This window comes from Vulpes vulpes, chromosome 9 (genome assembly GCF_048418805.1).
Source record: "Vulpes vulpes isolate BD-2025 chromosome 9, VulVul3, whole genome shotgun sequence".
Classification (NCBI taxonomy): domain Eukaryota; kingdom Metazoa; phylum Chordata; class Mammalia; order Carnivora; family Canidae; genus Vulpes; species Vulpes vulpes.
In genome coordinates this window covers 4,873,531-4,898,649 of record NC_132788.1, presented here as the reverse complement: position 1 = coordinate 4,898,649, position 25,119 = coordinate 4,873,531, and the positions used below count along the sequence as shown (strand labels likewise).

Below are 25,119 nucleotides of genomic sequence, written 5' to 3'. Positions count from 1 at the left end.
ATTCTTCTCACGGAGGAGAGAACCTCGGTCTGTAAGCCAGGATGCCTGTGCATGGCCCCATCGTAGGACTTGACGGTCTCTCTGGAAACCAGGAGGAAGTAGGAGAAAGGTGGACCCGCCTACCCCAGACCAAGAAGGCTTCCTGAACATTGATCGTGCCGGTACCTCCCACCCAGGTTTGCTCACTGTGCATCCCGTCAAGCATTGCCAGGCCCCCTCTGTGGGGAGGACCAGGACGTGGGGCATAGGAGGTGGAAGTGGTGGTGAGTCTCAGCCCTCGCGGTTCTCAGGACGGCGGGTGCCTCGGCCAGGCTCTGGCTGAGAGGACGCACACGTGCCGCACCTTGGCCCTGTGCCCAAGCATGGCAGCAGCTGCTGTGCACTGGGCCTGGGCCATCCCACCTTCTACATACGAGCGGGAACTTGCCTGTGCTTCAGAGCACACGTCTGTGCTCTTCAGCGTTGCTGCCGGGCGGGCCTCTTACGGCGGACCCTGAGAAACGGGCTGGACGCTGTCCACTCTGGAAATCTGGGGAAAGAGTCCTTTGGGCGGGAAGTTTGACGACCATGTGTTCAGAGGTCGCGCCAGAGGCATTACCGGCACCTCAGCAGACGAGCTGATGGAGTCCGTTGGGCCCTAAGGAGAAGCCCACCCCAGGGTTGGAGCTGCCGGGCGGGATCGTTGGGTCACACGGGAAGGTGAAGCCCGGGGCCCGGGACACCCGGTTCACTTGATGCCTCTTTCTCCAGATGCTGTTTTTAATTAAGCTAAACCCATAACCCCCAGTTTTGATACCAGGTGGCAGGCTCGGCCAAAATAGCGAAGCTGCTTTGGGTTTGTCACCGCTCGGGTGGGCTGGCCCAGTGGTCCGCCCAGGACACAGGCCCGTCAGTGCTAACGCCAGGGGAGGCCTGTGAAGAGCCTTGGAAGAGATCCTGGAGCAGCAGCAGGCCAGCGTGGTCACCCTCCCTCCAGGGCTGGCCCACTTGCCCCCCTCCCCCATCTCCACCTGGTGTTCTGCAAACACAGCCCTAAACCAGCAAGACTCGAGTATGCGAGGCCGACTTCTGAAGCCGCTCTGCAGCCTGGGTTTTTGCTTCTCTGAGGACCTTTATGTCTGTAAGATCTTTCAAAAGCCCTCCCTGCCTCACTTTCTTGGGGGGAGGTAGGTATGAGTGTCTTGTTTATGACACTTCGCTGGATCACAGTCGGGATGGGCAAAGGGCAGCCTGTTCTGTGGACTTTTAAATCTGAGCCTCAGGGAGCACCTTGATAGAAAAATGGAGGGGATAATGAGAAAGAGCTCCGACCTGGGGGCTTCACAGTCCAGCATCGCCACCTATTCATCTTCCGTGTCGGGAGAGCACCGTCGAGGGCACGGCTGACAGAGGTGTGTGCGCCGGATTCCTGAGCGTGAGCTCCTGGCCACGCGGTCGGGCCAGGGACTTCCAGGGGCCCCGCCCAGAAGGCTGACCTTCCTCCTGAGGACGTGGGCGGCCGGCAGGTCCCACCTGGCTGACGCGGGCGGGAAAACCTCCTCCTGGGATTTCGTCCCCATTCTGCATGTGGCCCCGGGTGGAAGGAGCCGTGGTTCTGTCCTTTCTCCCTGACGTACGGAGCCCGACTTTCCTTCACGCAGCACCCACCTCCCCGGGTGGCTCCACCTCTCCAGGCGGCTGAGACGCCCCTGCCACGCAGCACCTGCTTCTCTGTGCTGTTGACGCTTGTTTGGTGGTGGTTGTTTTTTTCTCCACGTCGGCAGAGTCAAAGTTGGACTCTGAATTGTCACATCCGAATGCTGATTTCAGTAAATTTCCAGGTTCAGAATCAGACAGAAAATCCCCTTCATTACGGATGCAAGAATGACAAAAAGATCTGGGATGAATTCCTGAGTGGGTCTTTTTCTCAAAAGAAATAACACACGGAAAAAAAGGAAGATACTTATGTAGTGAGAAGCACTGTGGCCTGTACCCACTAGCAGTCATCATTTAAAATACACACAACCCTTGGGCAGCCCGGGGGGCTCAGCGGTTTAGCGCCGCCTTCGGCCCAGGGCGTGATCCTGGAGACCCGGGATCAAGTCCCGCATCGGGCTCCCTGCGTGGAGCCTGCTTCTCCCTCTGCCTGTGTCTCTGCCTCTCTCTGTCTCTCTCATAAATAAATAAATAAAATCCTTTAAAAAATAAAAATACAACCCTCGTGCAAAATAAGGGCATTTTACTTGACGATCCACTGCGAATCTGTGATCCGTCCCTTCGGCGAGCTTCGCGCACCTGCCGAGGTGGACCTCATGGCTTGAGGTGGAGAACATGGAGTCCTCTTCCCAGAGAAACTGCATTGGTTCCCCCAAGACATTGCCGAAGTCACACTAGCTTGAGTCTAGATGGTAGATTTGAAGCCCAAATTTCTAGATGTAGAACCTTTGAGTCACGGGATGAGCCACAGCCCTGAGATTACAGGCCCCCCCCCCCGCCCCAACTGGGAAGAACGATGTCACATGCATGCTGTGTGACACGCTCTGCAGGAAGCGTAATGAATTTTGTGATGAACAGTTATTTGGTCTTGCTTCCCCTTCATAAGCCGCAGTGCTGCTGCCGGCTGCCCTCCTCTGGCCTGGGTGTCCTTTCCCAGCCTGGCTTCTTCTACGTCCACTCTGCTGCCCATCGTGCGGGCGGCCCTTCCTGGCCTCCCTCCACGAGAGGTCCTCCCTGGTTGCATGCAGGCCACCTGTTCTCCTGCTGCCTTCCAGTCTGTACGGCCCCCGTCCAGCATAGTCCAGCTGAGGGCAGGGACCATGCCCTGATCCCACGTTGGCCCGGGGCTAGAGTGTGCTAGGCACCCAGGCCGCTACTTGTGTGTCACACGGACTCAAGTCCCAGAGCTCATGCAGTGTCTTTGCTCCTACGCTGCCTGGGCTGGGATCCTCACGGGTGACGGTCCTGGCTCTCCTTTGAAAACGCGGTGGAGAAAATGAACCGTGGTGCACCACTAGACCTCCCTGAGTGTAGATGAGCTCACGTGAGGAGGGGAGAACAGTGTTCTACAAAGGCCGTAAAACCTTAAAACGCTGCTGACGTCCTCACAGAATCCATGTGAACGCCGGTTAGGAAACTGGATCCTGAGGAGCAGAGATCTGGAACTCTGGCCACAAGTGAACCCCGCTCTTCTAGTCTGACCACCTGTTTAAGGAGAAGGGGAACGGGTTTGTAAGCAGTGGGAGTTTCTAGAGTGGCCGGCGCCAGCCCCAGGGAAGCGGAAAACCCCCGGTTAGTTGTGATGGGGACTGACGGGGTGCGCCCTGGGGGTGGGGTCCGTGGGGCCTTGTTGAGGTTGGGGGAGAAGCTGTGCCCCGGGTCTGCCAGCGTTCTCTGCCTGCTGCAGCAGTTTTCGCGGTAATCGCTGTCCAGTTATCCCAGCAGCGTGGGTCCGCGGGCACGCCTGGCCTTGCAGGCCCACGGTTGGGGCAGCCCCTCCACAGGCTCCGTGCAGGGATTTTGTTTGCTTCAGATCGCGCTTGACGCTCTGCCTCGTTCCAAGAGGGGCTTTCGGGCAGCTGGCAACAGGCAGTTGACATGAGTAGAGTAAGGACACGCACCTACGTCACGATAGAAGAACAGAGGCCGTACGTGCACACGCACAGAGCTCCACCTAACTTGTCTTATGGCGGGAAGTCCCGTGAGGTGGATCTCCGCGGCCTCGGCACGTCCTTACCTCCGCGCATCTTACAACTCCTTCCTGCCTTCATCTCTGAGGTGTCCCATCGGCGTCCCAGGCCGATTCCTTCTGATGCGCGGTGGGAACCTGCACTCATTCGTGATTTCTGGCACCGCAGTGACCAGGTCGGGGTGTTGGTCCCCGCCTTCCGTCCTCCCTGGAGCTCATCCCCAGGACCTCAGCAGTCCCACCGACGGAGGTGGAGTCCCCAAACCCCCGCCTCTCCTGGGCTCGAGGCTGCACGTCTGCTCCGGCCTGCGGGTGTGGCGCCCTGCCCACCTGGTTTTCCAGAACTCGGCCACTGTCCGCCGTGCAGAGAGGGGCAGCTCTCCCTGTGATCCTTTTCACTTCGCCGTCTACTTTTCGTCATGTTAGTTACTTCCTGCCACTTGATTATTTTAAATGTGTCGATGATGGAGAGGCTCCCTGCTGTGCTGAGGTGGGGGGGCCTCACGCCTCCCTCCGTGGGACCCCCAGGCCTCGCCTGCAGCCTCCCCGTGCACTGGCTCCGACCCCCCCCCCCCCCCCCGCCGCTGGACTTTCCTTCCAGCGGCTTGCACCTGCCTTGTCCTCTGGCCTCCGGGCCCCAACATGTAGCTGTCCTCCCCTCTTCTCCTCGCCAGACTGACTTCTGCTCATCCTTCTGTGCAGTCTTGAGGGACACTCCTCAGCCAGGCCTGTTGGGGTGCACCTGCCCGTGTGCCTTCCCCTTGCTATGTACGTGGTCTCTCTGTTCTCTCCGCTCATCCGGTGGCCTGCTTCTCCCAAGCCTGGGAGCCCCTGGCACAGAGACCCCTGGGGTCCTATCAGCTGCATTTCCTCCACAGCGGCACTGTCTTGTCAAACAAAGAGTGAGGCTCGATGGGCCACACACTCAGGCTGTCCTCACACCTACAGGCCTGCAGTTCCCGAAATCTTAAGCAGAGGAAGCCACCTCCCGATGCTTTTAAGCCACGAAAATATGTCACAGTCCTATCCAGGCTCCACTTGAGAAAAGATGGAAAAAAAGGTCTTCAAGGTGGAAAAGTTGCTCAAGGTTTTTGTTTTGTCTTTTTAATTGTGGTAAAATACATACAACATAAAAGTTACCATCTTAACCGTTTCTGAGTGTGCACTTCAGTGGTGTGAAGCGTATCCTCAGCATCGTGGCCCCAATCTCCAGAAACGGTCCATCCTGCAAAGCCGAGACTATCCCCATTAAGCACTAAGCCCCATCCCCTTCCCTGCAACCCCTGGCAACCACCGTTCTACCTTCTGTCTCGGAATTTGCCTGCACTGAGTTCCTCACTTGAGTGGAGTCATAGAGGATTTGTCTTTTTGTTACCGACTTCTGTCACTAAACATAATATCCTTGAGGTCGGGCCATCCATGTTAGAGCACAGTACAGGGTTTCCTCCCTTTTTAAGGCTGAACGATGTTCTTTTCTGGGTCTGTACCACATTTTGTTTATCCATTCCTCTGCGGATGGGCATTTGGATCGCTTCCCTCAGTAATGCTGCTGTGTTGAACCTGGGTGTGCTGATGCCCCTTCCAAGCTTCGGGTTTTATTGTCCAAACTACAACATGCGAGAAGCAGAGAGAAACGCTGAATTTCAGAGATGTCCAGTCTTAACCAGGGCCCACTGGGGAATTTTCTGGGCCCAGTCCTGAACAGAGAGAATGACGGAGGAACCCAGGTGGTGTGAAAGCAGCCACCCGGCCCTGGTGCCCTGGGCTGCCCTGCCTCTGCTTCAGGGGACCTGGGAGCTGTCCCGGGCATTCACCCAGTCTCACACATGGTGATGGATGATTTCTCCACCTATCAATGCTGTCAGACCCGTGGAAGGATCCCGCCAAGGTAGTATAAATATTTTCAGGGAATATCTACAACTTGGGTTAGAAAGAATGACTACCGAAAAACTCAGACCTTTTGCGCATACACAAAACAAGTTAGATTCTTTATCAAAGTCTTATTTCTGCCTAAGGAATTTCTTGTTTATTTTATAGAGCTCTCAGGGTTTGTAAAGTGTTTGGATTTTCAAATAAAACGGCCAAAACGCCTCCTCACTGTGGTACAAGCTGTCTTCACGTCAATCACAGATTGTGCATAAGTAGGGCATGACCAGGCCAAGAAAAGTCTTCATATTTTGTTTAAAATATCAAACCACCAAATATCCCAGATCCTAACTTCTTTTTTTTCTACACTGAAAAAAAAAAAACAACCCTTCTGCCTTCTTTTCTAATTAAAAACAAATACTACACGTGTATATACATGTTTCTGTAAATATGCAGATTTGACCACATAGCTTGTGGGTTTGAGTCTCAAAAGCTTCTAGTGGAGTCGACGGGACATTGTCTCATCGGTACACAACACCCAGTCCATCTCGTTTTGTTGTCATTTTTTTGTCCTTTTTTTTAGTGTTCCTAACTATAGCCGGAATTCTTGCAAAAAGGTAAATAAATCAAGACCATTGGTTTTCTCCCCTGACCTTAGTCCCTACTGAGAGCTCTCCACGGGAGAGGATGGACGTGGGGGGTCGTGAGGAAATACTCTTTCGCTTCCACCAAGAAATTGAATTCCATTATTATATTTTATAAATATTTTCTTCTGTGGCTCATAACCCAATTGCTGGCTTGTTGCGAAGGTCTTGCAAGGAAGAAGGAGGTGGAGGTGGAGGCCCTGCCTCTTCTCAGGTGGGCCCGTGGCCCCAAATGGAAACCAATCAAGGTGCGATTTATGTTCATTAAGTGCTTGTCAAAACTGAAAAATTTTCTAATCAACAGCAATCTAGCGGCGGCCCCCTCGATGGCTGGGAGTGCCACCTCTGCTGCATCGGCTCTTTGCCTGTTACAACTCTAGGCGAAAATCCGCTGATGATTACATTAGGCTAAGCTGCGGAGTAAATGAACCATGTCTTATTTAGGTGCCACTAGCTTCAGTGTAGTCCTGCCCCGCAGGGCACTTGATAGCGTTTTATGGCTTTAAAATTAGTGTGGCTTCCCATTTGCTGCAGGGTGCTGCATGTTATGCCTTTGAACTCAATAAGCAAAGGGAAGGGGGCCTTTTGTTTTTCCCCCGTATTTTTCTCCCTTGCATTTTAGCAATTTTGTTTTGCATCTTTTCCAGACGGCATTTTGCAATAAAAATGTCTGACTACTGTGTACTTGCCTCCCCCACCAAAAAAAAAAGAAGAAGAAGAAGAAGAAAGAAAAAGAAGGATGGAAAGAGGAGAGGGAGAAAAATTAAAAGTAGAACATGTCACACGTTTGCAAGAGGACACGATTTCTTTTTTCCTGTGCTGGAAAGTGAAAAGTCGCTTTGCAGGTCACCCCTCATGGCTTATCCTGTCGGGTGGGAACAACATGTTTAGCTCAGGAAATGACCACACAGAATCAGGGGGCAAAGATTTCAGGATTTTCACTGGACAGCAGTAGGAAGAGCTGTCATTTCTGGAGGGCTTTGGCTCCCTCGTACACAGTTCGCACATGATCTCCGAGCATCCTCAGATGGTCCCAGGAGGCGGGAACTGCTCATCTTCCTGGCTTTAAAGACGTGGAAACAGGGACCACACAGCAGGCCCCAAGCACACAGCTGCTGAATCCCAGAGGTTGGGTCCCGGGCAGGGTCCCCATGGCCGTAACTCTGGCCACAAGGAAGCCGACTTTGTCCTCTGCAGACTTCCAAACGAAGGAAGGAAATCAGAACGTTAATTGACTGCTCTTTGTGGGAAATGAATCTGATCAAAGCACCGCAAGCCACCTCGGCTGCTGTAACATCAGGGAAACAGAGTCAGTCCTATAAAAGCAAGGCAGCAGAAGAAACCAGACAGGTGTGACGGTGCGTCCTCCAGTGTTGTGGTGGGTGACCATGGATGTGGGAGATTGCTGTCCTGCACGGGGTCAAATGGTGGAAGGCCAGGGATGACGATCAGTAGTGCCTCCACCCCCACCCCCACCCCCAGGACAGACTGTGTGCTCTTCTGTCTTAAAATCCGCTTCTTTAAGGGCTCTGTTCTAGCAGATTCACCCCAAGAAGTCTGAAGTTTTAAAGAGCTTCAGATCGAATATCACTATGACGAGCGTTCCTGTCTGGCTCAGAACTTCCCAGATCCGGCTGCTGGTCCAGTTGTTTCAAGCTGTAATTATTTATTAAAGTACTGCCATAGCCGAGGCACGGGGCCGGCCCCTCGGGGTCCAGCGCGGTGAAATCTCACTCAGGCTTGCCCTCGGGAGAGGCCTGCGGTGACCGCGAGGACAGGAAGCCGTTTTCATCCCCGACGCATTCATTTCGTGCGGGCTGGGTTTGGGCACGCATGGGTTACAACTGTGTAATATTCAATTTAACCGAAAATGAGGAAAATCTTTCTTGCAGTGTAAAGCTCAATATACTAGGTCAGTCAAGACCGAGACAATCGGGAAGCAAAAGGTATATTCATAATTCAATTTGGAGTTTTCTGCTGTTTTGATTTATATCATAATAACCTATTCCCCAGGGCTGATGTTGGACTTCAGCCCACACGTGGTGGGTGCTCCGCCGCCGCAGAGGTCGGCCGTGACCGCGTGTCGGAGCCCTCCACAGTGCATGACGCGCGTCACCCCAATGCCCCCCTCCCCATGATCCTTGCCCAGCCCGCCGCCCTGCCAGGCCTCACGTGGTCACCAGGCCCTGTAATGTCTCTGGTCACCGAGGAACCACCTGTCATAACTGTTGGATTTGCTGTTGCATTTGTCACGGCCACCAGTAGACGTCCACCTTGCTGGGTTACCTTCTTCCTGCGGTGGCCGCACGTCACGTTGAGCGTTGGTTGAGCGGTCTTTACAAAGGCGACTCCGAAAGCGAAACCCTGGAATTCTGTTGGCTGTCTGGGGAAACAAAAATCATTTCTCCTAGGGTTTTCTACTTTGAAGCTGCCTCCTACCTCGCTATTGTGACTGGTCCTTTGGAGAGAAGGAGAGATTGTCTTCTTTTGAGTTATGTGATCTGAAAGGACATGGCCAGAAGATTCTCCTAGTTTTACGATATTTTCATAGTATTTTTAGGGTGTCGGTTTCCTCTGTGCCTGTCACTGCAGATGAGCCTATTGTTTATTATTCAGAAATGTTGGACTCGAACACTTGCTTAGTCTCTTTGAATGGACGGTATTATGTGTTCTTTATAGATTAGTTTCCTTTGAAAATAGTATTAAATGGAGTTGGGAATAGCAGTGCATCTAACAATGGCTTCTCTTACATACTTTTTTTTTTTCCCCCGAGCCCAGAAGTAAGGATTTTTTAAAAATAGAACTTATACAAACTACTGTCCCTCTTTGAACCTGGACATTCATGAAATATAGTGAAAATCAGGAGAATGAGTCAAACCTTTCCTCCAGGAAAAGACAAACAAATCTGAAGGGCATCTCTCCTATCTCTGCATAGACCAGGCCCTTGCTGCCTTCCCCCAGCTGCATGTGTAAAGTCCACGTGCACTCGTAGCCCCTGGCCATTTTGTGAACATGCAACTGGACAAGTGGCTCTTGAGCCTTTTGGCCTTAGGACTCCTTTACCTTCTAAAAATTACCGAGGAATCCAAAGGGTTTTTGTTTCCATGGGTTATATCTTTTTTTTTTCTTCTTAAGTTTTTTTATTTAAGTAATCTTTATACCCAACATAGGGCTCGAACTCCCAACCACGAGATTCAGAGTCGCACGCTCCTCCAACTGAGCCAGCCAGGCACCCCATCTGTGGGTTTTATCTAATTGATACCATGTTAGAAATCAAAACTAAGAAAAATCATATAATTTATTTAAAAGCGTGATAAACCACCTTTAGGGAATATTATTACATAAATAACATTTTTAGGAAAAATGCATTTTGCACAACGAAAGGAAATCTTGAGAAGAGTAGGATTGTCTTAACTGTTTCTCCAAAGCTCATTGATATCTGGCTTAATAAAAGAGAGCCGGATTGTCATACCTGCCATCTGCCTTCATTCTGCTGCAATACATTGTTTTGATTAAAGTATATTGAGAACCTCACCTTATACAGGTATTTAGCTGGAAGAGGGAGGAGTATTTTAAGAGCCATTAGATCTACTGTGGATGTTGGTTTTGGACGCTACATCAAGACGCAACACGTGACAGTTTATTATAACTTAGAAATGCAGCATGGAACCTGAAACAGTATCACTAAATATTTCCTTCTCTGCTCAGTGAAAATCCACTGAACCATCTTGCAGGTTAAATGACCTTTCATCCTTCCATGTGACACCATGCATAGCTCATTTCAAAAATACTGCTTAGGGACCCCAGGGTGGCTCATTCAGTTAAGTGTCCTCCTCTTGATTTCAGCTCGTCTTGATTTCAGGGTCCTGAGATCCAGAGCCCTGCATTGGGCTCTGCACTCAGCAAGGAGTCTGCTTGAGATTCTCTCTTTCTCCCTACCCTCTGCCCCTCTTCGTGTGTGTGTACATGTGTGCACTGCCCCCCCCCCCTCTCTCTCTCTAATAAGTAAATAATTGAAAAATATTGTTTAACCAGAGGTATGCTGCATTTCAAATGGTGACACTTTTCATCATAGAATATCCAGAAGCTACTTTCATTTATATCACTGCCCATCTTGTCAGGAAAGAGCATCAGTATTTGGAAAGTGTCAGGCTCATGGGGAGAGATACAAGTTGCCAAGATTCTCATCCTCACTGGAAGCTCAAATTATACGCTAGCTACAGATACTGTCCACTGTTCTTCCTGCAGTGCTCACTTTGTTCATTTTCAAGAAAATACCTGCCGAAGGCCCAAGACTGAATAATCATAGTTAATGTCTGACATAGTCATTCTTTTGAGTAAAAATGTGTCCTGACAAAAATGTGGCTAGTTCAGCTTGCAACTCAAACAATCACAGAAGTATGTTTCAGCAGGACAGACAGCTTCTGAGTGTGGCACTAATACCCATGTGTGCTTGTCATGTCATTACTCAGAAAATTAAAAAGATGCATATGTACTCAGGGTTGAAATTGTTAAGAATCAGTAGTTGCCTTTTTTTTTTCTCTCATTTATTTACTTATTTGAGAGAGAGCACGCAAGCTGGAGGCAGGAAGAGGCAGAGGGAGAAGCATGCTCCACGCTGAGCAGGGAGCAGTCCCGCATCAGTGGGACTCGATCCAAGGACCCTGAGATCATGACCTGAGCCGGAGGCAGACTTTTCATCGACCCAGCAACCCAGGCACCCAAGAACATTCTTCAGTGAAACTCCTTTTTTTTTTTTTAATTTAGAGAGCATGGCAGTGGATAATGACAGTTAGGGGCTGGTACAGTTGGGTTCCACTCCTGGGTTCGTGCTCTGGCCAGCAGCTTTCGTCACCATAAAAACAAATTTCAACACTGAAGGAGGCAGACAGTATCTTGGGATGTGTTGAAAATAGCCCCGAAGCCGTGAACCCCTGGATAGGGCATCAGGGACCCTATTGAGAACTGCCAAGCAGGTCATGCAAAGAGGAAAAATCTGAAATACTGGCCACGGCAAGTATCAGCTTGTCCTGATGATGATCTAACCTAGACAAAATACATTTATGTGTTAATATAGTAAATTTCGAAGCATTTATGTACAATTAGAAACCAGAACTTACTGGGAAACCCTAATTGGAACAAAAACCTGTGATTTTCCCCCCCGCATCATTTAATTATGAAAACGAGTCTCCATACTTTTTAAAAAGTATGGGTAAAATCGGAGCAGCGTTGATTGCATTATCTGTACTTGAAGAGAGTAGAGTCTCAAAGCCGCGTGTCTTACTCAGATGCTCTCATCCTGAGATGCCAGTCATACCGCTTCTGCATTTGGGGTTGGCTTTAAGATCTTGTTAACTGCTTTCGGTACCCCCGTGAACACATCAAGCAGACCCATCTTTCAGCAGACAGCCAAAGGTAATGTCGGGATGGGAGGCATTGAGAATCAATATAGTAAGAGTATTTTTAGGGACTATTGATGGATTGCTGTATTTTGAGCTTAAGTCCAAGCGCCAGATGCCCCAGAGCTGACTAAGATGAACTCACCATTTACTGAGAACCACATAGGCCATCACGCACGTAGAGGGCTCTGAGACGGCCAAGACAGGACTACACACCTTTCCCTCTGCACTTTTGGGGAGCGCTCCTGGGCTGCGTTAGTAGCCTCCTGTGGCATCCGGGTGAGGGCTTCCTTACTGTCCCCGCGGAACCCGGCGCCAGCCAGTTGATGACCTCCAGGTCCTGGTCACGCGTAACCGGGAGATTCGAGGACAGGATTGTGCAGCCGCAAATCAATTAATTCTCGGTATCCGGAGAGATCCCATACACCGCGGCACTAATGACTCCACGGCCCTCTCTGAAGGCAGCCCCCCAGAAGGTGGGAGCCGCTTTAAGCCGTGCTTCTGTCAGCAAGCTGGAAGCTGTGGGTCTCTGACACGGCTCTCAATTGCTAGCAGGTTTCTCTCATTGCACCTCATTTGCATCTGGGACGTCAATTAGCATGTTTGTTGAGGCTAATTGAATGAAACTCAATCATAGCTCTTAATTGCTTGACTATGTGAAAAGAAATCACATTAATGCAGCTAATTAAGTGTACGGCAATAGATGCAACATAATTAGGAGCGAGAGGTAAAAAACAAGGGATGGCAAAGGTGCAAGAGTGGGGTTGCAGGGGGACGCGGCGCAGTTACCAAGCTATCCGCACGTTCGGCAACGGGTCCCTTTGCTCCAGCGCCTGCTTGGAAAAAATAATCCGCACGGCGAGCCTGGACAACTTGAGAAGAAAAATGCAAATAGGTTTGCAATTACTACTTTTTCAAGCTGTTGAGGGGCAGGAGATGGCACCTCTGGGGGGCCTGGCTCTTGAGTGGGCCCCAGGGACTTGTTAAGTGCTGTTTAAAAGTACTTGGCTTTGAATTACCCTCATGCCTTGTTAAAGGGTTTTTTCCCCTTTTATCATCGATCAGCATTTTCTACAAGGAACACGAGAAGGGTAGTATCTGCACCATTTGCATATCAAAATCAAGCTTGCTGTCTTTACTGCACCCAGCGAGGTCCCTACCTCAGACCTCGTAGGGCTGCGCGTCCCACTTCAGAGGAGGCGTCATTGGTTAGTGGTCCTAGCTTTAATTCCTCAAGTGCCAAGCTGGGGTGAGATGAAAGGTTGGGTTCTTTCAAAAACAGGAAACTCAGTGTCGTTTCCCTCTCTGGAGAACCTCGAAGCCGCATGCTCGCGCATGTTTGCATTCCACCTGTTTCTGAAGCATCACGTTGAAGGGCTTTTATGGATTAGGAAATGCATTTTGTAAGGACTGCAAGAATCTCAGGGGCTTGCACTACAAGAATCACCGAGTTTATATATCCTGGTTCTTTTTTTTAGATCTAGTTCCTCTGAAGTGTCGGCGCCCAACTCAAGCGAGAAAACAGATTCCCTGGCCCATGCTGAGCCAGAGATAAATGTGTTCCCTTGCCGCGTTCAAATCCAAAGAGCAGACACTTGGTACATTTCTATAATAATTTTAAATAAAATATCCTGGTTATTGTATGTTAAAACACGCCTATTAAAAGAGCCCACGCTGGGGCTTAGTCACTATCTGATTAGCCTCATTTTAGAGCCCATAAGCAATAAATGCTCAATTACACTCCTGTTATTGTATTTTAATTTGTTAAGAATTGGCATTAAAGAAGAAAGTTATAGCAAGTTGATATTTTTGAAAGAGTAACTATGCGAGCATGAATTCATTACGAACAAGCCTTAACTTTGATGTCGGAGCTTAGCTTGGCCTGTGTTTGGTGGGTATTAATGGAAGTAAATTCAAGATGTTTAAAAACAACCTTTTTTGTGTTTATTTTAAGTGACCTTGACCCTCAGCCCTCCACTGACCAAGGATCCCTTCCTTTGTCCTTTGTGCTTCTCGTTCACCATCCTCCACACCCCCGAGCTCAGTCATGAGGTTCCCTGTATCTTTTCCAGTCCATCTTAGCCTTCAACCTAATTTAATGGTAACAACTTGCTGTGTCTTTCAGCCACGTCCTTTCAAACCCATAGCTCTTTCACAGTTGATTGTATTTTGAGGAGTTTCCCAAGCATCTTGACTGTGGAGGCTTGGGTCTGTCGAGATGGCTGAGGCGAAGTCCAGCCAGCCTGTCCTGCAGGATCAGGGTGCATCCGGGCCTCTGCTCCCGGCTGCGGCGGCTGACAGCAGATTCGTGGAGGCCACTCTGTCCTCTGGATGGTGTAGCCACTGCTGACGGAGGCCCAGCCTCCCCACTCCCAGTGAAGAGCTGGTCTGTATCTGCCCCACTGTGGTGCAGCTGCGGCTCCTTTCTCCGGTGGTCTTCAGTCTCACATTCCTCCTGGCTCCAGCCCCGTGTGGCCTTTTGAGCATTTGTTCTCTGCTAAGAATTGACCATTTGAGTTCTATCCTTAGGAAGTCACTAGAGACCCTGTAGCATCTTCTCCTCCTGAGCTGGTGCTTTTTAAACCTTCTCGAGTTGCACGTTTCTCCATCAGAACGTGTCTCCCAGCGTGGCCATGCCCTCGCATTCTGGTCCCTCTTCCAGCCCTTCATCCTCTGCTGAGAATTCCTGCATCCTCTTTCCTGGTCCGGGTTGGCTCCCGCATGGCCCTCCACCTGGCACGTGCTTATGTTACAGGGTGAGGTCTCTGCTTTCGACACTCAGGGCTGGCCCTCCGTGCTGCAGACGGCGGAGAGAAGACACCTCTTCTTGCACTCTCTGTGCCGAGGCCCCACATTTGGGTTCCTTTCCTGGGTTGGAATCTTGTGCTTCTGCTTCCTTTTCTGTGTGATTGGCTTCTGTCAGCGGTCGTCCTGCTGTTTGATGAGCCCACAATTGCTTCTCAACCCCTCCAACCGGTTAGAATGTGAACATCATCCCGCAATTAAACCATCTGTGGCCTGCTTCCCAGAAGCCACTGGGATCCTCGTCTCAGCCTCCCCGCCACTGTCTGGGCCCCCCCTCGGGCTTCCATGACACGCTCTGGCGGACTTTCCTCATCTCACAGACTGGCTGGGGCCTCTGTCCCTCACACTCTGCTTCTAGAACTTATCTGGTTCTCTCTGCATCGCTGGACTGTTGGCTAGCAGTCACCAGCAAACACCTCCCTTTTCCAACCTCCCCGGGTCCCTTGCAGCTCACGCGCTGGTTCGTTTGGCAGCTCTAGAATTACGTGGCCTAAGAACTAAGTGGCTTATGCTCACTACGCATTTATCGGCTTTTCCCTTCTATGTTGTAAAAGGAATCTGTCAAGGTTCTGCCAAGGAAGGACTGTGTTTATTCCATTTCACATTTACTCTTAAAACGCTGAAGACGCTATTTATCCAAGAGTTTGAGAATACGTCCTTTCTTGATGTGCGAGGTTGATTTCATGTCTGTGGAGACAAGGGACACTTTGCCCAGAAATTGCATTTGGAGGCCTGGTAATTCCTAATTCAGCAGTAGGCCCCTCCCCCTGGCTTCTGTTCTCCCGCTCGGCATCCAACTCTTAGATGAAATTTTACTCCACATGGAAACGTCAGGTGGCCTCCACAGAGACCATCACTGGGTCTCTCATCACTGGGTCAGCGTAGGCTGGGTTCCCTGTGGTTCCCTGTCACCTGCTAGTCATTTACCGCCGAACGAGGGGAACAGCAAGACACTTTTTCCGGGTTCAGTAAACCACTCAGAGAAACACGATGCTTGAGAACCAAGCACTCAAAGTCGTCTTTTTCAGCATCCAGCTACTACACATCCTTCCATGAGCTCCGTGGTTGCTCAACAGCACACCGCCAACTCCTTGGGCACTTCCTGATCCTTAGTGAAATGCTTGACCTTATAGTTAGTTTCCACCTGAGCTCCCACCAGACAGCTTCATTCTCCTCTAGGTGCCTGGTGGTGTCGCCGTCTGCTGAGACAGAGCAGTTGTTACAAAACGGTTTCCTAATGCCTGGAATTTTACCTGAAACTTAGAGGAAGAGCCTGGGGTCCTAGTGTGCTATGTAATAAGCAGCAGTTTAAAAAATACGATTTCATACGGACACTTATTTTCTCCAGCTGGTTTCTCATCCCCCCGATGGAAGCATTCTCTGCGTCTCCTTGCATTTCCAGGGTCTGGGTTAGTTCAGGACACGGAGGCTGTGGTTTTGGTGTAATGATGATGCCACCATACTAGACAGATCAAAACCTCGTTATTTTTAAAGTGCTCGCCACAGTGGAAAGGTCATAGGATTACAACTCGTGGCGTCTGATAGAACCTTGTGTCCTAGATTGTATGAGGTCTCCTTTTTAATCTCTCTTGGATGTTTAACATTTTGAACAGGACTACATGCAGAATGTTCATGGTAAAGAGATTGATCTTCTGAGAACCACTGTGAAAGTCCCAGGGAAGAGGCCACCCCGAGCCACGTCAGCCTGCGCGCCCATCTCCAGCCCTAAAACCAACGGCCTGTCCAAGGACATGAGCAGTTTACACATCTCACCAAATTCAGGTAAGCTCATGGCAGACGCGCACAAGAATCCAGTGTGACAGCAGCGGTAGATGCCGCTGGTCACCGCAGGACAGTGCGGAGCCTTGGAGGTGAAGTGAGGTTTGAGCCATTGACATTGTACGTTCAGGTTTAGAAATGGTGTCTCTTCTGTGGGTGGTCATTTTCCCCTACGCCTGTGGTTCCGTGACCACCAGCCAGCACGTGGCGCCATTTTGAGTCACGATTGCACAAACCAAACCACGAGGTCTTCCCAGAGGTGTGTAGTTGGAAGGAAGGAGAGTCTGACATGTGATTGAGGATTTAAGAGCCTTCTAAAACTACGTAAATGAATTGTGAAAGTGTCAAGGATTAACACGTATTTGTAGTGACCCAAGTGTTTAAAACCGGAAGAGCTATTTGGAGCAAGATTTAAACGAAACCAGTGGACTTAAACTTTAAATTCTCTTGGTTTTATGTTGTACACAACTTTAATTTTCTTTACTCTGTTTTGAAAAGAGAATTTGCTCTTTAATTCAGGAATTCAGGATCAGAGAAAATGCTTTCTCAAACCTAGGTGTGTTTTGAAATCCCTGGCATTTGTGTGCAATTGCAGGCCACTCAAAATGTCATGGTTCATTTTTCTGAAGGAGTCTTTGCAAATGGTTGCCCTCTGGCTTTGACCGTCCAGTGATTACTTATCAGAGAACAGGCCTGAGTCCCCCTTCTAACACCCTTCAACACACGGATTTGTTTTCTCCAGCAGAAAGTCCCTTTCTTCTCTCTGATCTACATCCAGTCTTCACAAAATAAATTACTGTCCTGTGGTACCTTCTGGCATATGTCTTTGCTTCTTAAACATGCTGCATTTTTCCCTTCTGAGATGTCAGGTGCTTTTAAAGGGGGATGGTGCCGACCCCACAGTCCTGTGGCATACGTGGCACTGGTTGGTGAAAGCAGGGTAGTAGAAAGGGGCCAGAACTGGGGTCCGTTGGGGTCTACTTCATGATTCCAAGTGGCGTTGGACAACCAACTTGGCCAAGCTTTACTGCCATATTAGGTGCATCTTGCCTGGCCTGCGTATGTGACAGAGATGTGATGACAGGTAAGATAACACGTAAAAAAGTTTTCGGAAACTCATAAAGTACGATGCAAACATGAGCTGTTGTTAAAAATCAAAAGAAGACTGGGCTTTCTGCTACAGGAGGTATCAGTTCATTCCTGAATGGTGATAAGGTCTCTTGGGACCTGCTGACCTTCCTTCTAAGACATACATGGAATCTCCCTTTTCAGGATGGTGTCTAACTCTGGGATAAGAGAGCAAAGGAGTGTCCAAGGCCGGGGGCAGGGCCGGGGGGTGGTGGTTGGGGGCGAAGTTCTGTATTGAATGAAAAGCTAATGTCTCCATTACTTTGTATTTCTTAATTTATTCAAGAAGTATCTTTTGAGCACCTGTTCTGTGCCAGGAGCTGTGTATGCTGTGGAATGGAGTCCCTCATCTCCAGAACCTACACACAAGGGAGACACCTTAAAACTAACTTATTTTCCACTTTCCCTTCTAACCCACCATGTCAAATCCATCCATTTATTTATTTATTCAAGTCAACAAACATTTGTGGCATTTCTGATGTATGCCAGGCATGGTCCTGGGCTCTGGGGACACAGAAGATGAAGACATCATCTCTACTCTCGAGAATCTCACCCTCTGGTGGGGAGGAAAGACAGCAGACAAGTAAATGCAGTGCCCTACAGCAGGCTACGGTAGGGGAGTACACAGGGGGCCTGAAGGCCCAGGGGCCGGGCCACGTGTCCGCTCTACCCTAGGAGGTGGGGCAGGCTCAGGGCTCGGGCGGTGCCTGTGCTGGGTGTAATAAAGGACAGGAATTTGCCCTGTACTAGGATGAGGGAAGAAGCGCCTCAGGGATATGAGGAAGTTTTCCACATGTTATGTTTGCTGTTTGGGTTTTTTAATCTTGGCTGCTGAGCTGCTCCATGTTTTCCTAAGGAAAATGTAACATTTGGTAAATAGAAAATGCTGTGTAACCTCATCCTGTGCATGGAACGGCTCAAGTCCTGGGCCTCAGCTTAAGGAGAAGGAGTGTCTCAGCACCCACTTCTTTCTCTTTAATGCCCTTGCATTAGGGGGATGGGAGAGTTGGGGCCGTGCCGGGATCCCTTTCCATGCTCACACAGCTCATGACAGTACATTCTTCCAACCATCAGCCAAGTTAATTCCTCTTAACGGGAGCCTGCTTGATTTTCCCCCTTTCAGGTCACAAGTAGGGGCGTGGAAGTGGGGGTATGACGTCCTCAGGAGCACAGTGCCAGGGACATGGCACCCTTATCTCAGCGTGCAGGTGACGTCAGGGGCGGGTGGCCATCCGTTCCCTTGTCCGTGGGTGCCCTCTCACGGGAAGAGTTCCAACACAGTGAATTTAGCTTGAAGTAAATTGATGTTGCTTTAAGTCATGGACTTTTACCTAAAAATAGTTATTATTTTAGCTATATTTCGCACTGTTTGCCAAAGAATTTCACGTGCTACTTAACCGCGTCTTTTTTTCTCAGCTCATTTCAATTCTGCTGTTTTGTTCTGGAGGCCCAAGTCGATGTGGAGATGTTTGTTTCTTTTTATGCTTTTCCTTTTTACTTGTTTTTTTTTATCTCAGTTACTGGACCAGGTCACTGTTTTGTGCCTTCCCTTCTAGTAACTCTCTCATTTACATAGATGTGATACGTGCATGTTCCTAAATCCTTGGGTATAACACTTGTTACTGTCCTAGAATAAATGTCCGTAAGCAAAGCGACTCAGTCAGCGGATATAAGCTCTTACAAGATTCTTGATATGCATTTCCAAATTGATTTCTAGAAAAGTTGTTATACAAATAACCTTCCATCTCTAAAGTGAGTACCCGTTTTACCCTCACTTGCTAGCATTGCTGTTATCATTTTTGGAATCTGTACTAATCCGACGAGCAATAAAAATATCTCAGGCTTTGTTTACTTGAATTTCCTCAGTTAGTACTAAGACCGACCATCTCGTGCTTATTGATCACGGGTATTTCTTACATTGCAATTGTTTAGATGTATCTTTTCCCATTTTTGTACCAGGCTTGTCTTTTTCTTATTGATACATAAGAACTCTTTATATGTTGAAGATATTAACACTTTATAATGTGTTCTGCAGTTATTTCCCCAGTTTATTATTTGCTTTTTAAATTTTATGATCTTATTTACAGGTGGAGGTTTGTCCCTTTTTAATACTTGATCAAAAATATATACGTATAATGACTTCATCGGTCTTTTAATTCTGTGACTAGAAAGCCTTTAATAATCCTGAAAACAGATCACAGCTCATATATACGTATTTCTGAGTCTTACAATTTTATTGTTGTTTCTTTCTTAAAAATACTTAGCCTTTAATCCACCTTTAATTTGTTTGGGTCAATTATACACAGTGGGAAATCTAATTAAACTCCTTTTTCAAATAGGTAACTAATTGTCCTTTCTCTGTTGAATTGTTTACTACGACTGTGTGTGTCACCTTTATTGTACAACTAACTCATTTAATCAAAATCACGTGTTGCTGGGCTTGAGAATCTATTCAGTTGACCTACTGTCTCCACGTTGTGTTGCTACCATTATGAATTTACCACAATGTCTTAGATCTGTGATTCACTTTATATCTGGTAATGATATTACTGTCTCATTTTATCATTGTTCTTGGCTGTTGCCACTCAGTTATTTTTTTCCAGTAAACTTCAGAGTAACTTGAAATCTCCTTCCTCTGAAAAATAATCTCATTGTGACTAATTGGCATTGCTTTTAATCTATCAGTTAACTGTGGAGGAACTGACATCTTTACTGTATTGAGTTTCTTGTCCTGGAACACAAGTCTTGCCCAATTTATTCAAACCTAATATATACCCCTCTGTAAAATTTCGTCACTTTTCTTCATTTAGATGTATCATGTTGATCCATTCTGTTAGTTTATAATTTTTGATGAAATGGGAGGCTAATGTTTTCCAGAGGGGGTAAGGGAAGAAGAGGGTTATTATCACATCTACTTTGCAAGAAATAAGAAAGCTCATAATTTTTATTTTTGTGTGTGTCCAGCCATCGTACTAAACTCTTGTTAGTGGGGATATTAATTCAGATGTTTCTCTTGATTTTCTAGTATATGATCATAATGCATCTCACATTTCAAAGATTACAGTGCCTAATTGTATGTCAGTGTTGACTTTTAGCGTTGACTTTTAGCGAACCAACCAGTTGCATGATTTGGATACCTACTGCTTTGCTTCCTGTATCGTTCATGTACCATCATTACAGGGTCGGCAGTATGTTTGCTCAGCCCCAATTAGTGCTCTGGAGTTTCAGAGGCCATACAGGGTCCTCTCTTCAGGAGCCTTGCACTCTGGAGGGGGCGGAGGGGTCAGAAGATAAACAGATAAGACCATTGGAGTTGGTGATCGATGCTCAAGGGACAAAGGGGGGGCAACTGGATAGAAAATCACTGGTTGAGGTGGGGGGGGATTCTGTTCTTCCCAGTACTGGGAGGTGCTTCCCCAAACTCAGAATGTTGACTCCATTTCATACATTGAAATGCTGGAAGTGTGATGATCTTGATGTCAAATTTTGCCCTGTGCTTGGGGGGAAAAGGAGGAAAAACACGTCAAAGTAGCTGCTTTGTGTACTGATAACTGAGCCCGGGTCTCCCTTGGGGATCACAGGTTAAGTGGAGCAGAAGAGCCACAGGGAAGGTGGGGTGGCCCACACTCCATCAGGCAGCTGTGTAATCGGGCAGGGTGGGCTGAGGGACGCATTCAGGAAGAGCCAGCCATTGGCGTCCCCACCTCCAATCTAATGTGGATGCTGTTGCTGAGAGAGAAGGGAGCAACTTAGGTACCATCACAGAGAGACATAAGTAAATGGTGGGGACCATGAGGGACATAACTGAGGCACACCAGTCTGCCCACGAGCCCTGCACCATTGAACCTACCAGTCAACATGGGCCACGCATCTACCTGAAGGCTGCAAGGAGAGCCCCATGGACCCACCGTCTCTCGTTCATGGATATGCAACCAAGGCGTTTGTGGAAACCAACGGGGAAAATGAGAGGAACCAAGATAAACAAAAGGACAACTGATCCTAGAAGAAGGAGAGTGATATTTGGGGAAGGAGGAAAACTGAAGAGATTAATTGTTGTGTTCATAAAGTGAAACAAACTAAAGGTTATAGGAAAATCCTATGGAGAGAGAGTTCAAAAAAAAGAAAAATTTATAAAAGAAAATTTAAAAAGAAATTTTTTTTTTTTTTTTTGGAAATTTAAAAATTCAGTAAATAGATTAAATGCTCTGAAGAACATGGCCCAGGGTGCTGTTGGTGACCGTACATGTGACAGAAGCAAGCCTGCTGGAGGCGATGAAGGACATGTTGGTGCCTCCCATCGGAAGAGTCCATGTCTTGGAAGGGAGAGGAGGCTCCGTAAACACACAATCCCAGGATGCGTCCCAGATCGGAGGAGACCTGGGTGCTTACCTTCGGGGAGGGAACCCTTCCAGCCTGTGGGCTTCTCAGAGCAAACACCACAGGCTAAAAGACAATGGAAGAATTCCTTTCTAAGGACAGGTCATTTTGAACCTAGACGTCAGCGCGGGGCCAAACCATCAATACCATGTGAAAGTAGAAAAAAAAAATTTTTTTTAAATGACATACAAGGATACAAAAACAAATGACTTTTTGAAAAATTTGCTTAAGCATCTACTCCAGCAAAAAAGAGGAAGAATAGGACTCCAGAAGACATTTATTGAGGCCTGGTCAAATCCCCTTTCCCCATCACGTCTCTCTCTTCCAAGTCCGCTCGCTCAGGATGTCCAGTATCTGCCTTCCCACCACTGTGGCTTGGAACCTACGTCACCATCCTCACCAGGAGCCACCTTTTGGAGAATCCGCCCGATGGGGACTTCAGGCATACTTCCTGGGAAGGCAGTCACGTGGCCAAAAGTATCTTCTGATGCGAGTTTTTAGCCAGGCTGTTTGGATAGAATTGTATCCACGTGCGATGGAACAGAGTCCTGTCAGGTCTGAACGTTACTCTGACGTTTAGGTAGACAACAGGAAAACAGTGATGATCCACAGTAGGGCCTTGGGAGGCAGAAACCCCACACTGCATCCCACCTTGCCCATCCTAGGACCTCATGCAGGTGTCCCTGTGAACATCCACTTCCTCACCATTACGGTGGGAAGATGCACCTGCCGTGGCTCTTGGGAGCGTGGCCCAGGGCGAGTCTCCAGGACGCTGTGGGGCCCCATGGTTATCGTGGTGCTTGTCACTGGTGAACAGAAGGAAGCAGGAGCTTCAGAGCGGACAGAAATCTTGCATAGATTTGTTTAATGCCAGGCACTGTTGTTTCTGTCGCCCGTGTGCAGCCATCGTGGGTTGGACACAATAAGCCCGTGCACGTCCCCCCCAACAGCATTCCCTCTGCGATGCTGGGAGCGGCGGGCAGAGATGCTCTGCAGGACTTCCCGGGGTGTCCGTGGGCACGGGGCTCCCGTTCCGTGCCCCCCTCCCGCGCCCATCTCTATTCCCAAACTGCCACATTCTGTTCCGAGATGCCCGATACCTCCCTGCCCGAAAGTGTGCCTTTGTTGGGCATTTGGCCCGCTGACGGTGTTTTTATCGCAAGCAGAGCGACGCGTGGGCCTTTGTAGCGGGAAACCTCGCCCGCGCCCCCCTCTCCCTCCCTCCGCGCCGGGCCCCCAGCGGTTTCAAAATATTAAAGCCGCCGGGAGGGTTGAGGCTGATTTTCCAGGGGGCTGGGGGGCGGGGATCTCGATGTGTTTGGAGTATTGAACCGCCGTCGACATCTAAAGTCTCAACCATGCTGTTTGCCTCCACACTTCAGTAATCAGGACATCCAGCAAACCCATAAAAAACCAAACTAATAGCATGAATATTCAGTGACCTAGAATACTAATTATTGTCATGAATATTAATGTGATCGGACTTGCTTTTTCCTCTCCTCTTTCTCTCCCGTCCTCTTTCTCCCTCTCTCCCTCTCTCTTTTTTTCCACTTAGCCGGCTCTAAAGATGGGTCATAATGAGAGCATTTAAGAGGGAGCGCGCTCTCCGCCGTGACAGGGACTGGGGTAATAAGGAGAGCTTGATTAACGCCGTGCACTTGGGGGAGAGATGAGAGGCTTCACGTGGGCCTGCTCGGGGGGGGGGCAATGAGACACCGACGGCTCTGTTGCTGCTCCCGGAGATTAATGAGGCCTAAGAGTGCATTAGGAACAGTGACAAAGGTTTGATCTAATGGGCTCAGCCATTTTTCCTTTGAGTGACAGACGCACAGAAGTAATTGGCTGTGCAGAATGGCAGCTCATTGGCGGTACTTAAGGATACATTATCCCCGTTGTGTGGCCCGCAGAGGCTGTTTATCAAAACTGCTCACACTGCAGACGCCGAGCCGCTAAGCTGCTGTTACAGTGGTAATAGCTATTAAAAAATAAATAAATAAATAGCGGCGACATCCAACCCGGATCCGCTGTTGTCTCCTAGAAACAAAGTTTTTCTTTGTTTAGTTTCAAATGGTCTGGAGAGCGCGGGGAGGACGCCGGGTCTGGGCCTGGGCCTGGGCCTGGGCCTGGGCCTGGGCCGGGCGCCGGGGCGAGGCGTGGGGCTCACGTGCGTCTCCCGGGTCATGGGCCGCGCAGCGGGGACCCCCCGGGGAGGAGGGGGCGCCTTTCTGCCTCGGTCACCCCTTCCCGTTGCGCACTTGGGGCCTGGTTCGCGATGTCAAGCCTCCGGTTCGTACGTTGGGTGCCGCCGCCCGGTAGGACGCTCGCAAATGGAAGCGTGGCTGGTCGAGGATGGGTTTGCTCAGAGAGAAGCCAAAAACCCGTATCCGTGCTCATCGGCTTCCGGGGACCGGGCTTTACCGGGGCCGTCGGGTGGCTATTTCGTAACCCATCGTTTGGGGGGGTTTGCTCGGACCCAGACGTCAGATCGTTGGCTGCGTCTGAAACCAGGAGGCCCCAGAGTTAACGGTTCTTTAGAAGAGTTTCAGCACCTTCAGCTTTTGTGAGAAGCGCATCCTTGCTGCCCGCTCTTTCCGCGTGGATACGTTTGTCCCGCTGACGTGTAGGCACGTGTCCATTCCGTCGCTTCCGTCATGAAACCGCGAGCTCTTTGAGGTGTAGACCATTAACTTGTCTTCCTGGTTTTGTGACCTCACAGTTATTTTATCATTAAGTCATTACTGCTGAGCGTCGCCCACCAAGTGACGTGGAAGGGAAACCACTGAGGGAAGGAAGCGCTCGCTCTTCGCTTTCCTGTGACGCAGCACCGTGCGGGCAGGACCCCTGGGGGTAGTTCAGGCGTCAGACAGAAGCGCACTCTCCAGTTTAAGGAAACCTCCTTCAGTTACTTGAACTCGAAGGGGGGGTGTTCTTTTCTGTAAGGACTGGCAAGAAACACCTTGATTCGGATGATCTCAGCTTATTTTATTTTAAAGATTGTATTTATTTGTCGGAGAGAGAGCATGAGCAGGGGGAGAGGCAGAGGGAGAGAGAGAAGCAGGCTCCCCGCCAAGCAGGGAGCCCGATGCCGATGCGGCACTCGAACCCAGGACTCCGAGATCATGACCTGAGCCAAAAGCAGATGCCTCACCGACTGAGCCACCCAGGCGCCCCATTGATGATTTCAGTTAAAAACACTAGGGACCCTGCACTGTCCGTCGCCACAGGGACACATATCCCCATAAGGAAATAAAAGTTGCATTAGAAACTCTTTGCCCCCTTTCAGAAATGTGTGCTCAGTGAAGAGCAGTGTTTCTGCCGTTCTCATGATGCTTTCAGGACCACCAAGTGGTTGGCACAGGAAGAGCCAGAGCAGAGACAGGCCCTGAGAAGGACCTCGGCCCTCAGGAGGGCGGCTGAGTGCCGGCCTGGGGCTCGAGTAGCCGTTGTGTGCTAGAGT

The 25,119-nt window shown here is 49.3% G+C and overlaps 1 protein-coding gene across 29 annotated transcripts in view; it reads left to right on the top strand.

Moving 5' to 3' along the window:
* Positions 1 to 25,119, top strand: part of AGAP1 (ArfGAP with GTPase domain, ankyrin repeat and PH domain 1) — a 524,640-nt gene that overhangs the window by 328,499 nt on the left and 171,022 nt on the right. For all 29 annotated transcript variants that reach the window (XM_072719114.1, XM_072719112.1, XM_072719108.1 and 26 more), the window contains one exon: positions 15,992 to 16,160. In XM_072719114.1, the coding sequence (XP_072575215.1) occupies positions 15,992 to 16,160 (169 nt within the window). The remainder of the gene's footprint in view (positions 1 to 15,991; positions 16,161 to 25,119) is intronic.